The sequence below is a fragment of the Rhopalosiphum padi genome, chromosome 4 (assembly GCF_020882245.1).
Source record: "Rhopalosiphum padi isolate XX-2018 chromosome 4, ASM2088224v1, whole genome shotgun sequence".
NCBI lineage: Eukaryota > Metazoa > Arthropoda > Insecta > Hemiptera > Aphididae > Rhopalosiphum > Rhopalosiphum padi.
The window spans coordinates 3432979-3453879 of record NC_083600.1 but is presented as its reverse complement, the minus strand read 5'-3'; the positions used below and the strand labels follow the sequence as shown (position 1 = coordinate 3453879).

Below are 20901 nucleotides of genomic sequence, written 5' to 3'. Positions count from 1 at the left end.
AAATTTTTAAAACATTTTTAACTCGATGAATTAAGAATTTTCACAAAATAATAAATTGTTCAAGGCTTTTAACAATTTTTCAACATTTTTTTCTTTGGTTTTCTCATGAACAGAGCTTATGAAACCAACATCAATATCCTTTTTTTTATTAATAATATAAATCATTTGCAGTGTAATATATAAAATATAAATAACCATTTAATTGAAAATAAAGAGCATATTTTGCGATATATTTATATCATAATGTTAGTCGTTATAATAGTTGAAATTGTATTTTCGCTTTATTTATCAAGACGTAAAGCGTAAAGCTATATAATTTTTGTACAAAAATTTCATTAAATCAACAATATAAAAACGTGTATAAACCGATTTATCATTATATTTTGGTATAAATAACGTGCCAACGAGTTTACCGTGATTCGCAAGGATGCGCAAGAATTAAGCATATACCTTATTATACTACTTCATTACTATATTGACAAATCAAGTAGTATCTACTTATTATTTATAGTTTGAAGTAAAAAAATAATAAAATAAATCACTTGAAAATAAAACAATTATATTATAGTTTATTATTTTGTTATTTTTAAATATTTATAATTCAGTTTTTAGACTAAAACAGTAACCTTGAGCTTTATCATAAAAATCTGTAATTAAATTATAATCCGACTAAGACACTTAATTAAACAAGATATAAAATTGTCTATATAATACAGATTTATGTACAAATGAGTACAATTATTTTTCTTGTTGTATTTATAATTAAAACAAACCCGGTTTGTAATTTTAAAAAATGTAGTAGGACTAGTAAGAGGAGTGTACCTATATACTACTACTACTACTATATACTACCTATACAGAAAAATAGTAAATATATTAAACAGAAGGTCGTTTAGTTGTGTGGAGACATTCGTACTGATTTTTTTGTCGATCGTGTTTTTATATTATTTTATTTTATTGTGTTTATATTATTATTTCATTGGTTATATTTATCAAAATGTTTGGTAGATTTATATGTTTGAGTTCTTTATTAATATTATTTCCTCAAATAATTAAAACTACAACTACAGTTTATAAATGTGGCTCAAGTAAGTATTTTGTTAATTTTTTAAAGGTGTTAAATAATTATTTTATTATTAATACAGCTATAATTTCTATAGGATATAATTTAATTATATTAAATAACGCGTTTATAGTAGACACAGTATACCAATACAATTTCGACGCAATATTAATGCTTCTCATAATATTATTTAATATAACTATAAACTATATTTATTTTTTATAATTATTTTCCTAAAATTTCTTAATTAACTGTTTATTTATTTTTAAAACATTAAATATGTACTACGGATAGTCCGATAGTACGGAAAACTCTTTTTGTCTATTTTAAATTGTTTGTGGAGCAGAAACTCAAATAATTGATAGCGAGTGGTGGTTTTTTTTCATCGTGACCATTGGTCACTGACCAAACGAAAAAGTTCCCTATTTTGAAAATTGTATTTTTAAAAATATGTCCAGCGTTCATACAATATTATGTATTAATGTATAGGTAATATATTAATGTATATGAATTACTAATTCAGATAAATTTAATAATATGTCGATTTCTCTCATGATAAAAATTAAAAAGCTATCCTTGAAGAATAATTGAAGGTACCTAATTGTTTGTTATCGCCCTGCCACAAGTCTATATATTTACAGACACCATATTATTATACATAGGCTATAAACTGCAGAATAGATTATATTTAATCTATTCTGTATATTAACTATATAAGCCTACAGTGCTAAAAATGTATTGAAAATTTGCAGTTTTCTCTCTGTAGTTAATCCTAATGAAAATTTTGTTCTTTAAGTTCTCTTGCATATTGGCCATAATGCACATTATGAATAATCTTCAACATGTATATAAATATATCTTATAAAAAGTTGAATAATGCGAAGTAAGTATAGGTATAATAGATTTTTCAATGATAGTAAGTCATATCATTAAAAAACAATGCTGCTCAATATTTTTTAATTTGTATACATTTCTTAAATTATTTATTTAATTAGTTTTTATTTACGTTTATTTTAATTGAAATGAATCATAATATTATGTTTAATATTTGTAGATTACATCTATACCAACCTATATACTTAAACATATTACATAGTGTAATAATTTTATTTATTTACTTAAGGGAACTTTTTCTAGATTCAAAATTTATCACCCCAACACCTTTATGTCAACATTATCAATATTTCCTTACACATCAAGCTCGAAATTTTTTTATAAGCAACTAGCTAGAAATATCTTAAATTATAAATAAATTTAAAAAAAATTAAAATTCTACGAATAATACTTTAGGAATATATGTACCTATATTATACATTCAAATAGTTACATTTTATCATCATTATTTTTTTTTTTTTAGGAAATCAAGAAATTTTAAATAATGTAACAGTAACAATTGAAAATTGTACTACATCAAGATGCTCGTTAAAACGAAATAGTACTGTGCACATAGAAATAAAATTCAAGCCAGGTTCTTATAAATAATAATATGTATTAATTATAATTTATTTGTTATATAATTTAGTAACTTGTACGAAAATCATTTATTTATTTAGTAATTTTCAAAATATAACACAATCATTTACTTTCCGTGAGTGATCCATATAAGGTAAATGCCACTAAATTCTGCGTGAAGCTGTACTTTATATAGGAATTATCAAAATTAAATTTGATGATATGAATGTTATTTATAAATTCCAAAATAATGCAATTTTCCAAAGTTTAAGTGGTTTCAAAATTGAATTACAATATAAACGGAAAAATATTACATTGGAATTGGATTATGAGGCCTATAATTATTAAGACAATAATATTTTTTATGAAAAACGTCGTTTGCGATTAGATTTATACATTCTGCGGAAACTTTTTGTTAAAATATTGACTGTCTTAAATTCATATATAGAATAGTAGAGTAAGAGTACTATACTCATAGTAGGTAGTCTATCTCATAAAAGGTTTTATCAAAGCAAAGAAGTAATTAATTATGCAAGTAACACTCCTTGTAAAGACGAAATTGATAAAACCATAAATTAATTAAAAATCGATTAGTTTAATAATTTCATACTTAGTTATACGGGAGATGGTATTTTGCGCCAATTTTATTACTTGTAATTTGCGCCACGATAGAAAACGAAACGAAATATTATGTAACCTGCACCACATTTTTTACTTCAATTTTTGGAATACTTAAATACGTTTCTTCACATAATTATAATATGACTGATTTTTATATTTTTTTAATAACTGTAATTGTACTTTTTTAATAATTTTCTAGATGTAACTATTAAAATTAAAATTAATCTGTAAAAAAAAGTTATTTTAAAGTTGCACAAATTACAATTTGAATAAGGTGAATAATGACATAAATTACATAATGCCTTTTTTTTTAGTTATATGTAGCGCAAATTATATACATCCATTTATATTTTATGTAATTGGGTTTGGCCCGTTAAATATTAAATAATTTCATGATTACCATGATAGTACTCCATGTATTGGATCATCATCAGCTTGTAATACTTTGTTCATCTTAATTAAAGTAATTTAAACCAAAGTGCTAACTGTAATTATTATGGGATTGAAAATGTATCTTTATTCTTTAGTATCATACTATCATGGTCGTAAGATTAGTGGCTCATGTTTACAGAAAATTGTAACTGGATCAGTAAATATGATTTCTTAAATATTTATATTATTAAAGTACTTATACATAGAAATGCTTAAAAAATGCATTAAAATAAACTTATATATATTATATTTTATTTTAGAATTCGATGTAAGGGATTTAATCGCAGAAGTGCATGGTATAGCATTAAATATACCAATACCCTTATTAGGAGTAGATAATAAAAGTGTATGCAATAATCTCTACGAAGAAGATGGAACAAAAAAAAAATGTCCTCTACTTAAAGGCAGTCCATATATTTATAAAGACGAGATATACATAATTGAAGCATATCCTAAGGTAAACTATATAATTAGAAGTCTTCATAAAAATGCTCACTGTTATAATTTTCAGTTTAAGGTAGATGTGCATTGGAGTTTAAAGGACCCTATTTCAAAAAATGTTGTTACTTGTTTTGAAGCACCATCAAAAATCGTTGATTAATTTTTAATTGTATTTTTTTTTTTTTATTATTTTAATTAAAAATAAATAAACAAATATAGTTTGATCTTCTACTGAACACTTGCATGTATACAATAATGTAATATATAAATAATACTAATTATAAATATTTAAAAAAACACACTTAAATAATTTTAGAAAAAATATTGCAATCATTAGAAATAACGTAACATAAAACATTTAAATTATGTTTAAATAACAGTAATAATTTTACATTTTAAAAGCTCTTATGTTTAATGTTATATTTTTACTTTTATTAATTAAGAGAAAAAATACAAACATACTTATATAGTAAAAAAAAAAAATTACAAATTATAAATTCTCTCATGTCTTTATACAAGATATTATAATAATCATTCTTAAAGTGTTAATAAACGACGATTATAAATGTTTTTAAAAATATATTTCATTACAATATTTAGCTTGTATCATGTTTCTTATTTTTTTACTCAATAATGTATAAAGTTTTATGATTTATGTTATTATAAGATTCAGAGCTACTATACTACTAACTCTTAATAATAACCACATTATTGATAATTAAAAAATATTATTACTATTTATAATATTAGTCATAAGCATATATGAGTTATTAAAAAATATCAGAATTAGACTTTAAGTCTAAGAGATTCTAAAGATGTTGCTAATATGTGAATTCCTTATCATGCTATTCATATTATTTTAATCATTGTGAAATTTTATTTTCTTATTGTAATATATTTTACTATCTTAAAAATAAAAAATTTAAAAGTGAAATTAATATTTTAATATAATTAATAATACAACATATGAAAAAATACTTTTAGTGCTTGAGATTCAATTTGATGAGATTTTCAATAAGTAATACATTTATGATGTAGTATTAAGTTATTCTCCTAACAATTAAAGGCATATTTATATATAAGTATATTAATGTAGCACAAATTAAAGATTAAGATAGTTCATTATTAAAACTGATATTATCCATTTTTAAAAGCTTTTAATTTTAATAAAATTTAGTACTTTTATATAATTGTCTGGAAAAAAAAATATGATGAGTTCAATAACAAAAAACAATTACTCTTATATTTTGATGTTTAATTAAATATTATACTTTTTTTACTAATAATTACCCAATATAATATGTTTTATTTATGTGAAAGGTAAATATTAAATACTATTGAGTACATTATAAACCACCGAAAATAACAGAAATAATAGAAAAAAATTAAACCATTGTCATTCAAATTTTGTCATACAAATTGAAATGACCCTGTATAAAGAAAGTTATTGAGATTAAATCCCTATATTGTTATCATTAAATATATTAATAGTTATAGTGCATACTATAGTTAAGAATTGAAATTTAAACAAGATCAATATATATTTTTTAAAACAATATTTTCATTTTAAAGAATATATTTATAATAAGTGATCATGAAACTAAATTAGCTACTATTTAATATTAATTAACTCGATTAACTCAAATTAATTAATAGTATGTTTCCTTCTCCAACCATCCACCAGGATTTCGTCTTATGTAAAATTTTCTTACTTCATCATAAATGAATAAAGCTAGCATAAATGGTATTGGAGGAATCCACCAAGTCCATCTAAAAATGTATAAACATACATTTAAAACTTAAAATTTTTAAAATAAAAAATGTCTTACTTTAATGGATACATGCGTAACGCTTCATCCATTCCAGGTAAATAACATAAGAACAAAGCTAAGACTGTCTCAAATATTAAACTGAAGTTCAGAGCCATATTTCTAGAAATGGACCAATGTATTAGTAAATTTTCAAAACTTAATTACTACTATTTAACTAACCTCATTCCTTGATGTGTGATTGAATTTCTTCTTGTCTTGCATATAATAAGATTTGCCCATTGTACTACTACAATAGCTATGAAAAAGCCTGTATGGCACGTATACTCTAAGGACTTGCGGTCTTGGTAGGTCTATAAATACAATTGACTTAATGATAACAGATTCAAATCGTACATTTTAATTTAATTTACCCATTCTTGGTTATAAGAATCTGGTAAATCATTAACTGCTCTAGAGTCCCATTCACGACGTATTCCAATTAATTTATATGGCATAAATCCATTTTCAGCCATGATTACAAAATAAGTGAAAAAACCAGCAAATGCCTCAATAACACCCAATTGACCAAATGCCAAAGATATTAATCTTAAAAAAAAAAAAAACATAGTTACTAATTATAAAATGTAGAATACTCTAAATCAACAATTAATTTTATTATTTTGCTATTATTATTATATGCTAGAAACTACTTGCCAAGCAATTCATTAAAGAAGAGATTCAAAGAAAACAAAAAGTATATAGAGTTTACCTGACATTAAATAGAGGGTTTTTAATAGATGGTTTCTTTTTCATCAGGTTTGATTCGCCAGGTTCAAATGCCAGTGATATGCCAGGCATCTAGCAGTCCCAAAATAACAAACAAATCATCCACAAACATTTTTTTTTTTTTTTTTTTTAGTTTTTTAGTTATTTTGTTACATTGAAAGCTTAAAAATTAAATAGATATGTCAAGAATACAGATTAGCATGGTCAAAATGTTTTCAGAAAAACTTTACGCAGAAATATATGTTAATTATTAATTAGAATATCAAAGCAAGTAACTAATTAAAAACAAAAAGCAAAAGCAATAAAACAATAAATACTACATAATATAGTCACCTGTTATTCACAAGTTTATCTCTAATTAGATTTCTAGGAGGGCGCTTCATTATATCTGATTCTGGATGCTCATAACCCAATGAAATGGCTGGAACCTAAATACAATAAGCCCATTCTAATGGAGTTCAAAAACTACTTCTTCTATTCTATATTTTCTGCTGTAGATATTCACTAAGTACACTGACAAATATTTATTTTAAGCACTAACTAATAGTGTATTAAGCATTTAGGCCAAATTTAAAAAATATGATTATTTATTTATTCATCAACTACTGAAATCTAGATTCTAGAAATATCAATTAATATTAGTGGCAGATTTAACACATAAGCAACTCAGAAAAGTCTAACTGAGCTCAGTCAAAACAAGCTTATTATATTCATAATCACTTCTTATAGTTGGAAACACTATTCATTTTTTTAATCAAGAATATACTCGTATGTATTCCCAAAGATATTTTTTTAAATAGTTTCCCTTAAATAAACCTAATATGGTTACTAAATTTAACTGGTACCATGTCACGTATTCAAAAGTTGATGCCTTTTACAACTTCAGTAAAACATAAGATTGTTGTTGATTTCTAGTTTATGTGGTTTAATTAATGTATGATTATGAATTATGTATTTACACCTATTATATATCATGTTTTTCATACACAGATGGAGTAATAATCAAGTCATATTAATTATGAAAAAAAAACAATAAAAAGAGTATATAAAAATGAAATACAATTTTACACTTACACAATTAACTGTTCATGGATTACTAAATATCAATCAAAAACTAAGTATAATACATTTAATATTACCTATATAGAATAAGGACACATATAGGTAATAGTATTATCTATATTTAAATAAGTGAATTGAGTTAAAAATTATTATTGAAATGGAATAAATAACATAATATTATCATATTCGATATAGGTAGTTGATTGATATTTTATAACATATAATTTATGGTAATACCAAATTTCTTTATAATATTTATTACACCTACAGGATGTTATGAGAAATAATTTTGATGATACTTAATTGTATGGTAAGCAACTTTTAAATACATGATCCAGATTTAATTTAATAACACAACCATAACATTTTTCTTAGAATCTTAGATCCACCACTGATTATCACTGTTAAAAATGTTTAATTTACTATATTTGCACACTACCATATGAAAACATAATCATATATCACATCATCTTAAATTACAACTAATAATTACAAGACAATTAATGTCACATTAAAAAACAATGTTAATTAATCTAAGTTAAGTTTATTAATATTTGTAGCTAATTATTATTCAATAATTCTTAAATGAAAATATTAAATTTATTTGTTAACCTAATGGAGATAGTAAATTAAAAAGAAAATTATAAAACTGATTAGATATAAATTATGTCAGTTTCTAGAATAATAAAAAAAAGTCAATGGTTTACCTCATATGTTTAGCCTAATTATAATCAAAACTGTAGTGAACAAACGTCAAACCAAATAATTATCAACATTCTGCCAAAGAAAATATCTGTCAACGTAACAATATTTAAAACAATATATATTTATGCTTACCATATCTGTACCAAGATCAATGCATAATATAGCAATAGCACCAATAGGCAATGGTATGCTTAGCATGATAAAAGCAATGAACGGCAATAATTGAGGAACATTAGATGAAAGAGTATAAGTAATAGACTTTTTTAAATTATCAAATACTAAACGTCCTTCTTCTATGCCAGTAACAATACTAGCAAAATTATCATCTAAAAGAATCATGTCAGCTGCTTCTTTTGAAACATCTGATCCAGAAATTCCCATTGCAACACCTGAATAATATATATATATAATTAATTAAAAATTTTATGATGGCAATAATATTTTATTTAATAATTTATGTAATAACCAATATCCGCTTTTTTAAGTGCCGGTGAATCATTAACACCATCTCCAGTTACAGCAACGACTCCACCAATTCTTTGACAACCTTCAACAATAGTTAATTTTTGTTGAGGCGAAGTTCTTGCGAATACTATTTCTTTATGGTATCTAAAATAATAATGATTAAATTAATGAAATAATTCTGAGGGTAATATTAAAACTGCTTACCTTAATATTTCATCCAAAACCTCTGGAGGCAAATCTAATAATTCAGAACCATGTACTACAGCTGCATTAGCATCTCTTGGATTTACTTCAGATATAGGAATATTTAATCTCTGAGAGATATCTTCAACTGTTTCATTTCCTTCAGATATAATTCCAACAGATTTTGCAATTGCTTTAGCAGTAATAGGATGATCTCCAGTAACCATGATAACTTTTATACCAGCTGAACGGCATTTAGCCACAGCATCTGGAACTGCTGCTCTTGGTGGATCTATCATAGACATTAAACCAACAAATCGCATTCCACTTAATGGAAAATTAGGTTCATCGACATCAAACAGGAAATTTTTAGGAAAACGGTCTGATGGTAATAACATATCACAAAAACCCAGGACGCGCTCACCAAGACCACCTAATTCTAAGTAAGCGTTATTAAATGCTTCACGCATTTCTTCATCAAGAACTTTTTCTTTCCCCCCGATAAATATGGTAGAGCAACGATCAAGGACACGTTCAGGAGCTCCTTTCATAACTAATAAATATCGTGAATGTCGAGAATCTGAAGAATCTTCATTCTCATGGATTGAAACCTAAATACAAAATTATATTAATAATGTATTATATATTTAATTGTAATATAACGAATCACCTGATATTTATTTGTTGAATTAAAAGGTATCTCGCAAACTTTACGGTTACGTCTTCTGATAGACATTACATCACCAAGAGCAAGTGTCATACACTTCAATAAGGCAGACTCTGAAGCATCCCCATTTACTTCCCTAAGAAAACATTTAAATAAGTTCTTTGAAAAAAAAAATACTATTTTATATAATATTGACAAACTTTTTTAGAATGGGTACACCATCTTGTCCTGCTTTAAATTCAGCTCGATTACAGAGTGTTGCGATTTTTGCCAAAGCTCTAAATCCAGGACTAGATCTATCATATTGCACCCCAGATTGATCTTCAGTAGTATCTGCTTCAATAATTTGATTATCAAACCACATGTGAGCAACAGTCATACGATTTTGAGTTAAAGTGCCAGTCTTATCAGAACAAATCGTTGAAGTTGATCCTAGTGTTTCTACTGCTTCCAAATTCTTTACAAGACAGTTTTTAGATGCCATTCGCTTGGCAGTTAATGTTAAACAAACAGTTACTGTAGCTAACAAACCTTCAGGAACAGCTGCAACCAAAAAACCTAAAATCCACATTATTAATTAATAATGATATAATTATAAAAGTATTATAACATTAATATACAAATGACAAACCTATCATGAAAATAATGGCATCCAACCAATAACAACCCATCATCAATGCAATAATGAATAATAATATTCCAATAATTATAGCAGTTATGTTAACAAAGTTCACAAAACGAATAATTTCCCTTGCAATTGGTGTTGGTCGACTATCTAAACTTGAAGCTAATCCAGCAATTCTTCCCATGACAGTATTATCTCCACATGCAATAACTACACCCTTAGCAGTTCCTACATTAAATCAATTTATACTTTAGTTTCACAATAATAATAATTAATAAAATAATGCCATTAAAATATTTTAACATCTATCAAACCTTCAACAGCATGAGTGGAAGAAAATGCAAAATTTTTAGTTTCCAAAGGATCATCATGAGTAAATTCTGGAGTGCGGCTTTGTGGTTCAGATTCACCAGTCAGTGATGAATTATCTACTTTAAATGAATGACTCTCAATAATTCTTAAGTCAGCTGGGATACGGTCTCCAAACTTAAGCTCAACAATGTCACCAAGAGTAAGATCTTCAGCTCGTAATGTCAATGATTCACCTTGGCGTATGACCACAGCAAACTATTTAAATAACTTAATATTAAAACATAATAACTTATAATATCATTTACATTCCAACACCTTAAAGATACTATTTGATTATATTATATTAAAATAAAATGATATCTCAAAATATACTTAAAATTTAGTAATAACTAGTTTATAAATCTAGTTACAAAAAACTGACATAAATTATAACTTAAGAGAGATAAGCTAATAGTTGTATAACCATTCAAGTCTCCAACTTATAATTGCATTATCATATATCATAAAAAACATTTGAATTAATTTAAATTTTATAAAAAATAATTTGAATTATTGAAATATTCAAGGTGTAGTGATTTAAAAAGTTAAAACTGGATCAAATACTTTAAAATTTAAGTATATAAAAATGAATTTTATTAATTATTAAATAAATTAAATTGAAAAAATTCATAGACGTCTTATAGTTTTAAATAATGTAAATGCATAATAATTAATGCTTATTTTAATATTAGTAAAAAAAAAAAAAATGATGAGTTAAAATATTTTAACTAAATACTGACTTATTTCTTTTAAATAAATAAGAATATTTATTGTTCTATTTTAAACTATAATTCAAGGTTATTTTTAAAAGAAACATATTATTTTTAAAAAGTAATAAAGGATACATTGAACTATACAATTTTATAATATACAAAAGAAAAAAACATATAAGATTTTGAAAAACACCGCAACTACTAACTACAATAAAGATAAGTTAAAATATATATATAGAATAAACTACATAGATAATTTTAAAATAAAAATATACAAGCAATATTGCAAAAATAAAATTAGCTAACTAAACAGCACTTATATAAATATGAAAAGTTATATAGTACTTTGGTACTAGATAAATTATTTTAATAAAAAGTTTTGACTAAAATAAAAAAGTTTATAGATTAAGCTTTTCTAAATTGTATTTAAAAAATAATCAATACAATAAACTTAGATTATTCATAGTTTTAAATAAAAAAAAAATATGTATTATTCAAACTATCATAAATGTATGTGTAGTATTAAATAAATATAAATATGTTACTGTTTAAGATGACTTTACACCAATATTTGTTGTTTCTATCTTACAACGCATAACATTGAACATTTGAATATAACAGAATTAATTTGTTGAGTTTAAATTTTGGAGATAATATTCATTTACCTATTATGAAATTTAAAATCAAGAACTATTTTAGTCTTTCGCCAATTTTGTTTAAATTTGCAACTAAGTCTTTAAAACAAATGAACATTTTCAAATTTTAATATTTTAAACAATAATAAATGTATGAGGGGGGGGGGGGTAAAATTTAATTAATATAATTTTATTTATATCTATGAATAAAATGTCTGCATAAGAGTTATTAGGTTAAATATGTTATAAATTGTGTTATTTTAACGATTTTTTTTTTTGCAATAATAATGGGTACCTAGTTGCTTATCGTGACGTTCCGGGAAAAAATATAAATTACATACTATACACTTATACTGAGTGAAAACGAAAATCTGTCACTTTACATAACTTTTTGTATCATGTTTGTTTCAACTATGTTAAACGGTTAACTTTGTAAAATCCGGATATTTCTCAAATCTGGATTTATGGTAACCCTATTTATAAATATATTTTTTTTAATTTATATACTCATAGAATATATTTATGTTGTAGTCTATAATATATCAGTGGTTGGCCCCCCCGTTTTTACCCATTAATTTTAAAAATATTCCAATATTGCAAATAAGTAATTAGAATTTGCAAATGTAGCATTAATATATTATAAGGAGTGATTCTTACATCAACAACCCTACCATCCTTTCTAAAGATACAACTATCCATTACTCCACTTTATTATATTTGTTATTACTGTTTAGTTTTAGTTCTAAATTTGTAGCATATATTCAATATGTACTTGAATCAATCTGTTATGGCATCATTAAAATAAATACAATTTTAATATAATTAAAAAATCAGCAAAAAATAAATATATTCATTTGGAAATTTTAAATTAATTTAAATTATATGCAATTAGTTATCAAAATATTGATAAATATTTGATTTTTCAAATCTATAGAACAAAGTTAGGGGAAGGGGGGTATCTAAATGAAGTTGGCCCAATATTATGATTGTATAGCTAATTTATTTTAACAATTCATTTGCAAAATACAGTAGAAGCTGTTTATTAGGATAATTAATACAACGGTGTTATTAAAATAAAATGCCTAGGAACAGACAGGTTATATATTAAAACATTGATAATCAATCAAATTATTGAAACAACACATCGGTTATATGAAATAATTAGAGCCAAAGTACTACTACGGTACTACATTATCTTATCTTTACTGTCGTTATGAATCTATACTGAATTCCACTTGTCCAATTAACTTCATTTATTTTTACTGTTCTTTAATGTAATACCTGCTATATTTTTTTTACTATGATTTTTTAAATTCAGCTTTGATATACGTACATATAGATGGTTAGTGTTTTGATTTTATAAAAATCAAAAAATGTCTAAACACCAAGATTTAATTTTAGGACAAAAATGCAACTAATTTAAGTTATACGATCTGCTTTAAAAATTTAGTTTACATGACGCTGCTGCTCGATTAAATGTTTCTCATTTCAGATTGATTAGGATTTTGAAAGATTGTTTAAACAATGAACACGCAACACTGGAAAATGAAAGTGGTAGTCAGAAAAGAAAAAGTTGTAGACAGAGTGAATGAAAAAGGCTTTAAGCAATAATTTTCTTATAAAAGCATGATCATTAAGTAATTAGACACAAAAAAAAGACATCAATAGATACATATTTTACATACATAACATAAAATAATAAGTTTTTTTTTTAAATAAATAAAACCAATCGTTTATTAGAAATAATCGGTTAATTGACACATTTCATCTTGGTCCAAAAATGTTCCTGATAAACAGCTTCTACTATAATGGAATATTTTTTTAGTATTGAATTAAATTAGCATATTGCTATCAAATTTAAATTAAAAACATTTTAATTTTAAAGTATATGAAATATTTTAATTCAAAATATATCTGATATAAAAATATTAAAAAAGCAACAAAAAATATAGATTTATGTTATGTGAGTATATGAAAAAGACAACAAATATTGGTATTATGTTTGGTATTCTTAATAAAGCAACTTAAACAAAGGATGACAGACCTGTGAAGTTGTTTCATAGAATGATCGGATGATTGCACCTTGATTATACTGCCGACAGTAAGATAAAAAGCCAGTGACTACTATAACAACTATTAAACTTGAACCTAAGTAAATCTGCGATAAAATAAAAGTTAGCATATAAAACAAGCATAAGTAACTACCTCTCACCTGTACATAAACCCACAATCATGCTGCTACAAAAAACCGTACATAAAAATAAAAAAGCTTAACCACACCAAAACATTAACTTCAGCTATCTCTGCCTTACCTGAGGAACTAAATTCCTAAATGAATCCACAATTGCAGAAGATTTAGCTTGTTGATAATAGGAGAAGATTCCTGTGATGATGACAACAGCAACTAATACTACTCCCAAGTAAAACTGGATTGTAGAATATAGGGTTAGTTTAAAAAACATTGTATAAATATTTAACCAACTTTAATTAGTTTAGGATTTTCATGGTTGCAGGTATTTATAAACAGGTTTATAAAAAGTTAAGTCTCAATTAAAAAAAATACAAAACTTACATAATCGTCATTTGGATCTTCTGTAGTACTAGTTTCTGCAGTATGAGCTAAGAAACACAGAAGTGCTCCACACCATAATAATACTGAAAATCCACCAAAAATCTGTTTTGCAAATTTTATCCATTCAGGTGTTGTAATTGGTGGTGTCAGAGTATTAGGTCCGTCCCTTTCTAAATTTTCTCGAGCTTTCGCATGAGTTAACCCCTAATATAAAATAGTAAATTATTATTAAAACAAAAATCAAAATGAGATCGTATTGCATGGTTACTCTATACAAACATTAAAATTAAAAGTTATATTTTAAATTAAGATTTTCTATACCAATAAATTTGACGATATAATATGTAATTTATTGTTATTTATTATCAATAAAAATGTATACATTTATAAAATGTGTAAAGAATAATATTTTTGAGGATATGTTAGGTATGACATTGATTTGTCTTCCACCTTACCTTAAATCAATTCAAAAATAAAGTACAAAGAGTTTTATGTTAATTACATTTCTCAATTATTCCTACTCAATTTACCACACTTATTTATCTTTTAATTTTATTATTATTATTATATAGTTTTTTTTATCATAATTTAATTATTATTTTTTTTTTTATTTAAAATAAACAAATATACAGTTTTACATTAATTGTACATTTGAATTATCTATCTTCAGTAAGCTAGGCTTGTGGCGAAGATAGAGAGTTATACTTGATACATATCAACTTAAAAAACTAAAAAGGAAAAACTAAAACACTATTATTGCGTAATTATGTATCAATCTATTAAGTTTGTAAAATTATTAATTATCACTTATATATCAATTATATTCATTATATTTACCTAAAGGGTGTTTACCCGTTGATTTATAAATAAATAAATAAAATAAAACAATTTATTTACCACTTAAATCTACAACATTAATTTTTTATTTTTAGTTGAATATCAAGTCAAATAATAATAAGATATAAAATCAATATATAAACCCTAAAAAATATTAACTTTTATTATTTTTTAAATAGGTGATTTTACTCTAAAATAAATTTCTTTTAGTAATAATCAAAAAAACTGCTGTCCTTTTAACAATTTTAATTCTTGATTGTACATAATATTTATAATAAATTTAAATACTAAATTAATATATATTTACAGTTCCAGGGTGTGTTCCAAATCTTTGGTAAAGTTCATCTAATGGTACTTTATGATAGTCCAAGTATGGATCTTGTTTCAACTCATCTAAGTTTTCAGCATGACTATACTTGGTACTAATTGACGATGGTGCTTTTCGTCTTGTCTAAAATAATAATAACAATTTTTAAAATATAACTACACTTAAATAAAAATGTAAAAGAAAAATTTGTTACATACTTTTGGTTTTCCATCTACTGTTTTATTATCATCAAACTGAGATGGAACTGTAGCAACACGATATGAGTCTGTTCTTCCATGCTAAGGTAAAAATTTAAAATGTTAATTTAATGAAATTTACCTTTGCTATAAATAAATTTCAAAAGCAAATGTATAGAAGTTATGTAATTGCAATAAATATATATATATATTTCCTAAATAAATACAAACTGCCAAAAATGTCTAAATTCTAGAAACATACAATTTTAATTTAAAACATTTTTTTTAACAAATTATATTTATAATCTATATTATATACAATAAATAAATTTTGTAGCTTAACTTAAGATAACATCAGCATGAAATTACATGAAGAAGGAAGTTAAAATGAAAACTATCTAACTTTGAGGGTATTTTTTATAATATAATACAATAAAATCTTGTTAAGACAAAAACTTTGGTGACATGGAAAATGTCTTTGTTTCCATATCAAATACATATTTGAATTCACCCTATCAAAACAAAAATCTCATTAAGCTGGAAACAGTGAAAATGGACACATTTTTTACATCTAAATCGGCTGAAAACACTTGTGATAGAAATTTGAGATATTTTTGTTTTGGATGTTGATCTTCAAGACTTTCTTTATTTTTATGACTAGCAAGTATCATCAACTTAAAATTATTTTAACGCGTATTTTTATTATGTACTTATGTACTGAATAGTAGGATGTTCATGGTACTAATAATAATGTCATTAAAAATGTTATTTTTTTTTTTTTTTTTTTAATAAACATTTTTATACATAATATATTTAAATTGTGTAATATTTTTACTCAAAACTAGTTTGTTAATTTAAAAAAAAATCATTTATATTTTTAGCATATTTATAGATTTATATTGACTATATGAATATGGGCCCTACTCATAAGTAATCAAAAAAAAACCATTAAAAAATTATTCCATGTTTACTTTTAAATGAGAATTAAGCGAGAACAAGGAATATATTTTTATTTGAAAAGCTGCCAAACATATTATAGTCAGTTAAGCATCTATTTTGAATACATAGGTGACACAAATAACAATGTGTACTGAATATACATTTATCCATTAGTTATATGGGTGGTGTTCCAATCTTTTAAACATATATAGACATATAGTACATATAGCTATAAAAAGAAGTCAAACAGCAATTAAAATAATTCAATACATATAAATTAACTATTTAACAAAGAGGAATAAAAACTCACTTAAGTTAAATTTTTGATAATAACTAATAAGTATAAAAAATATTAAAATATACTTTAATAATTTAATTTATGATTGTGATAGTATCATTATAATTTCAAAATAAAATAAAATATGATTATAATTATAAAGGCGACTTAGCCTATTTTTTAAATTAAATTACACTTAAAATAATTTACCATTAATTATACTTTGAATATTTTTCAATAAATATACACTTAGCAAATATTTGCAACATCTTATTTATTTTATTTAAACCACGCTACAACACTACTGCACATCAATTGATTAGCACACTACAATATTATACCACACCAACATATTGGATATAGTCAATAAGCAAGATATATATCTTATGTAATACATACATAGAATGATGTGCTATTATTTTTTAAAAGTATTCTATTATTTTATCTTTAAAAACCATTTAAGAAACTGTTATTAAAGAAGTTCAAAAAATAAATAGTCTACTTCAATAATAGTATTTACATTATTATAATTGAGACCATTTAAGTTGGGTAAAAGCAATAAAAAAAATACTATAATATTATTTGTGCGTTCTACGTTATACTACATATTTTAAAAATAAATACAATATTCAGAATTTCCAATACTTCTGATAATAATTTCAGCTAAATCTTAATGGTTGTGTTTTACTAAAAAATAAATCATAATATTTATTTTGAATATTTTTATACTTATTTTCAAATATATTTATTTATTTTTTGTATAATATGTCATATTATTATGTATATTTAATATATTATACATACGATATATATTAATAAGGGACACGATTAACTACAGCTAAGGTCTAGCTGGCCAGGCAGTAGTTCCACCTATGTATAGAACACAGAAATTTTTTTGAAAATTCAGGGAGATCTACAGTACCTTTGATTCCCTCAATTATGTTACTGTAATGCATATATAATATTATGTAGTTTATTAAACATAATATATAATTAGTTTTTAGTATGCCAAATTATCATGGAACCTAGCCAAGAGCTCATTATTATTATCAATTACATTGAGAACACAATAAAAGGACAAATTATCAAGCATAAAAAAAAAAATGTTTTCAATAAAAAACATTGTATAGAGGTACCTAAATTAAAATGGAAAATATAGTTAATAAAAACTACCTACTACTTAAAGTAAAACATTGAAAATATTTATTAATTTAATGTCCTATGAGACTAAACCTAGATAATTTTTGTAATAACTTTTCTTAAAACATCATAAACCAATATTTATATAAACTGGAAGTGGTGAAAAGAGAGAGGGATAATCACCTGAATCTCTGGCAATTTAATATAATTACACAAGGTAAATGTACCATTACATATATTTAGTATTTACCTTTATATTGAATATATTGCACTAACTAGTAACAATAAAGACCTATATTATTAACAAATTTAATCAAATGCAATAACAAGTAACAACTATTAAATTTAGTAACTGATTTAACATCAATTGAACACCACAATTATTCAATTGAAACTAATTTTTGAATTTGTATGACTATACACAACATTTCTTATTCATGCTACAATTTATTATGATAATACTTTACTGTATAGAGTATATTATTCTATATTTCTATAAAATAAAATTACAAAAATAATGTAATGCACTATATTATGTACTTTACACTTAAGTAACTAATTCAATAAAACTGACTTGTACTTTTGCATGCAATATAAAAATATTAGTTTTTTTAGCTTTGACAGTGGACTATAATGAACATTCATTATTTTAAGAACTAGTAAATATATTTTTAAAATTTAATGATGTATTTCAGTTTAAATCCATTTCATAGTAACAAAAAAATTAAATATTTTTAATTCAAATAAAAAATGCTAAGTCAGAGATCGGCATGTAAACTTTCTTGAATTTCAATTTTTAGAAATTTATTAATTGTATGCAATATGTAGGTATGTATAATGTATTTTATTTTTGTTTTCATTTAGTGAGGTAGATCTCAGAAACCGGAGTGCGGATTTTGTTGTTTGGGGTCTTGTTAGATTCACATTGGCTAGGAGAAGTGCAGTGAAGATTTTAAGAACTTTATACTTAATAGTTAATTCACAGATTCAAAAAAAAATTTTTATAGTGAGTTAGTAATTGAAGATAAAGTTCTGAAAATCTTCACAGCACTTTTCCTAGCCAATATGAACCTAACAAGACCCCAAATAACAAAATCCGTTCTCGAGTTTTAGTAATCTACCATGCTAAATGAAAATCTAGCAAAAAATAACTATTTTTTAAACTATGAAAAATTAAATAATTTTTTTTGAAAATGTTTGATCTCAGATTTTGTATCTTCTTGATAATCTCTTTTTAATGAGCTATCAACCAACTTTTTAGCTATAATAGTTTTGGAGAAAAGTTAAAAAATAGAAATTTTGGGACCATTCGCGCCAACGTTTTTGTGGATTCAAATCATTATACCGCTTAGGTGTGATATCAGATCTCTCTCATTAATATTTTATGTTAAATCTAGCTTAATTATCTATCTACTCATTGTAACTGAGTTACATTTTAATCATTTTTCTATTTAACACAAATTCTTGAAATTTTAAAAATTCATACTTTTTTCATTTCAATTACTATACTTACTTGATTAAAAATCAAGAAAGTAAAATATAAATAACACAAATTATTATTTACATAGATACATAATACATTAAAATAGTAAAGTTCCATCACTGGATGAATTTTTCATTCAAGACTAGTCACTGCAACTCCTATTTGTTGCTTATATTTATTGTAAAAAACCATATAACATAATCTATAGGTTGTATACCTAATTAATATTATAAAAACAAAAATAAAAGGTATCTAATTGTAAAATTTTAGAATGGCATCTTAATATAATATATTCACTACAACATTTTTGTAAATAAAAATATTGCAAAAAACCAGTTTATGAAAATAAACTTATAAATCAAAAGATTAATTTACTTTGTTGTGTAAAATATTGCAAATCTTTTTTTCCAATTTTACTAAAATAAAAACTGACAAAATAGCTCATTTTAAATATTAAAAACAAAAATAAACTTGCATGTTAAAAAAATGCAATTGTCTAGCCGCCTAGGTGCCTTCATAATATATTATAATTATACAAATGTGGTGTCTGTATCATTAAAAGTATATTCTTCAGATAGGTGTATTTAATAGGTTTATTAATAATATTTGTATTGAAAGTACATAAATAAAGTGATAATATGAAACCATTAAAGGCTTGGCTTAAATAATTTGAAGCCACATAATTATAAAAAAAATAATCAATAATTTAGTGTGGCTCTATGTTGTATACAGTATAAATAGTAAATACCTATTGTGAACTTTATAGTAATTTATAAATAAATTTAATATTTGGTCAATACATAATTTGTGTTGACAATTAATAGGTTTATAATTTTTATAATGGCAGTGAACCTACCCACCTGTCCCGCCCAAAAATTCCTTCATGTGCCGATTTACGTAAATGAAAATGTATTATTACTACTTACCAGATCATAATCCTTTGATGCTAACGATGACATTTTAAAAAATATTAATTACAAAAACTTATTCATAACTTTTCTTATCAAAATTGTTCGAAGAATCAGCGATTCATAACCGAAAGTAAAAATTCAAAACAATAATAAAAGTACGAAAAAGTAACAAAACAATACTTAACAGTATCACGAACAAGTGTATAAGATCAACTAAGAACTATTTAGTATTTAGCATTTACAAATACAAAACGTTGTAAACAACTTATAGTATTACACCCTTTTT

The 20901-nt window shown here is 24.1% G+C and overlaps 2 protein-coding genes across 6 annotated transcripts; one reads left to right on the top strand and one right to left on the bottom strand.

The window, feature by feature from the left end:
- Positions 1 to 878: 878 nt before the first annotated feature.
- Positions 879 to 4245, top strand: LOC132930801 (ecdysteroid-regulated 16 kDa protein-like). Its single transcript, XM_060996861.1, has 4 exons — positions 879 to 1088; positions 2421 to 2531; positions 3829 to 4025; positions 4080 to 4245. Exons 1-4 carry the CDS (start codon positions 998 to 1000, stop codon positions 4167 to 4169), a joined length of 489 nt encoding a protein of 162 aa, XP_060852844.1. The 5' UTR covers positions 879 to 997; the 3' UTR covers positions 4170 to 4245.
- LOC132930799 (sodium/potassium-transporting ATPase subunit alpha) lies at positions 3967 to 20854 on the bottom strand. Of its 5 annotated transcripts, none has more exons than XM_060996856.1 (17): positions 20631 to 20854; positions 15887 to 15967; positions 15669 to 15812; positions 14525 to 14728; positions 14265 to 14378; positions 10568 to 10820; positions 10260 to 10481; positions 9829 to 10186; positions 9632 to 9764; positions 8983 to 9572; positions 8780 to 8922; positions 8446 to 8702; positions 6530 to 6618; positions 6192 to 6366; positions 6001 to 6131; positions 5839 to 5940; positions 3967 to 5779 (listed from the first exon to the last, which is right to left on the bottom strand). In XM_060996856.1, exons 1-17 carry the CDS (start codon positions 20661 to 20663, stop codon positions 5659 to 5661), a joined length of 3150 nt encoding a protein of 1049 aa, XP_060852839.1. In that variant the 5' UTR covers positions 20664 to 20854; the 3' UTR covers positions 3967 to 5658. The 5 variants fall into 5 exon arrangements, with proteins under 5 accessions (XP_060852839.1, XP_060852836.1, XP_060852838.1 ...); XM_060996853.1 differs by lacking the exon at positions 6530 to 6618 and adding an exon at positions 6880 to 6974 and having other exon boundaries at positions 20631 to 20853; XM_060996855.1 differs by lacking the exons at positions 6530 to 6618; positions 14265 to 14378 and adding exons at positions 6880 to 6974; positions 13997 to 14110 and having other exon boundaries at positions 20631 to 20853.
- Positions 20855 to 20901: the final 47 nt, after the last annotated feature.

What these genes read in the sequence shown, in the direction of transcription:
- LOC132930801 (XM_060996861.1), top strand. Translation starts at nt 998, where the DNA reads ATGTTTGGTAGATTTATATGTTTGAGTTCTTTATTAATATTATTTCCT. An exon ending in AGTTTATAAATGTGGCTCAA is followed by an intron (nt 1,089 to 2,420) that starts GTAAGTATTTTG and finishes TTTTTTTTTTAG; the next exon opens with GAAATCAAGAAATTTTAAAT. An exon ending in AGAAATAAAATTCAAGCCAG is followed by an intron (nt 2,532 to 3,828) that starts GTTCTTATAAAT and finishes ATTTTATTTTAG; the next exon opens with AATTCGATGTAAGGGATTTA.
- LOC132930799 (XM_060996853.1), bottom strand. Translation starts at nt 20,663, where the DNA reads ATGTCATCGTTAGCATCAAAGGATTATGATCTG. An exon ending in ACTTAAAAAAGCGGATATTG is followed by an intron (nt 8,703 to 8,779) that starts GTTATTACATAA and finishes TATATTATTCAG; the next exon opens with GTGTTGCAATGGGAATTTCT. An exon ending in GATAAACTTGTGAATAACAG is followed by an intron (nt 6,367 to 6,879) that starts GTGACTATATTA and finishes TTTTTTTTTAAG; the next exon opens with ATTAATATCTTTGGCATTTG.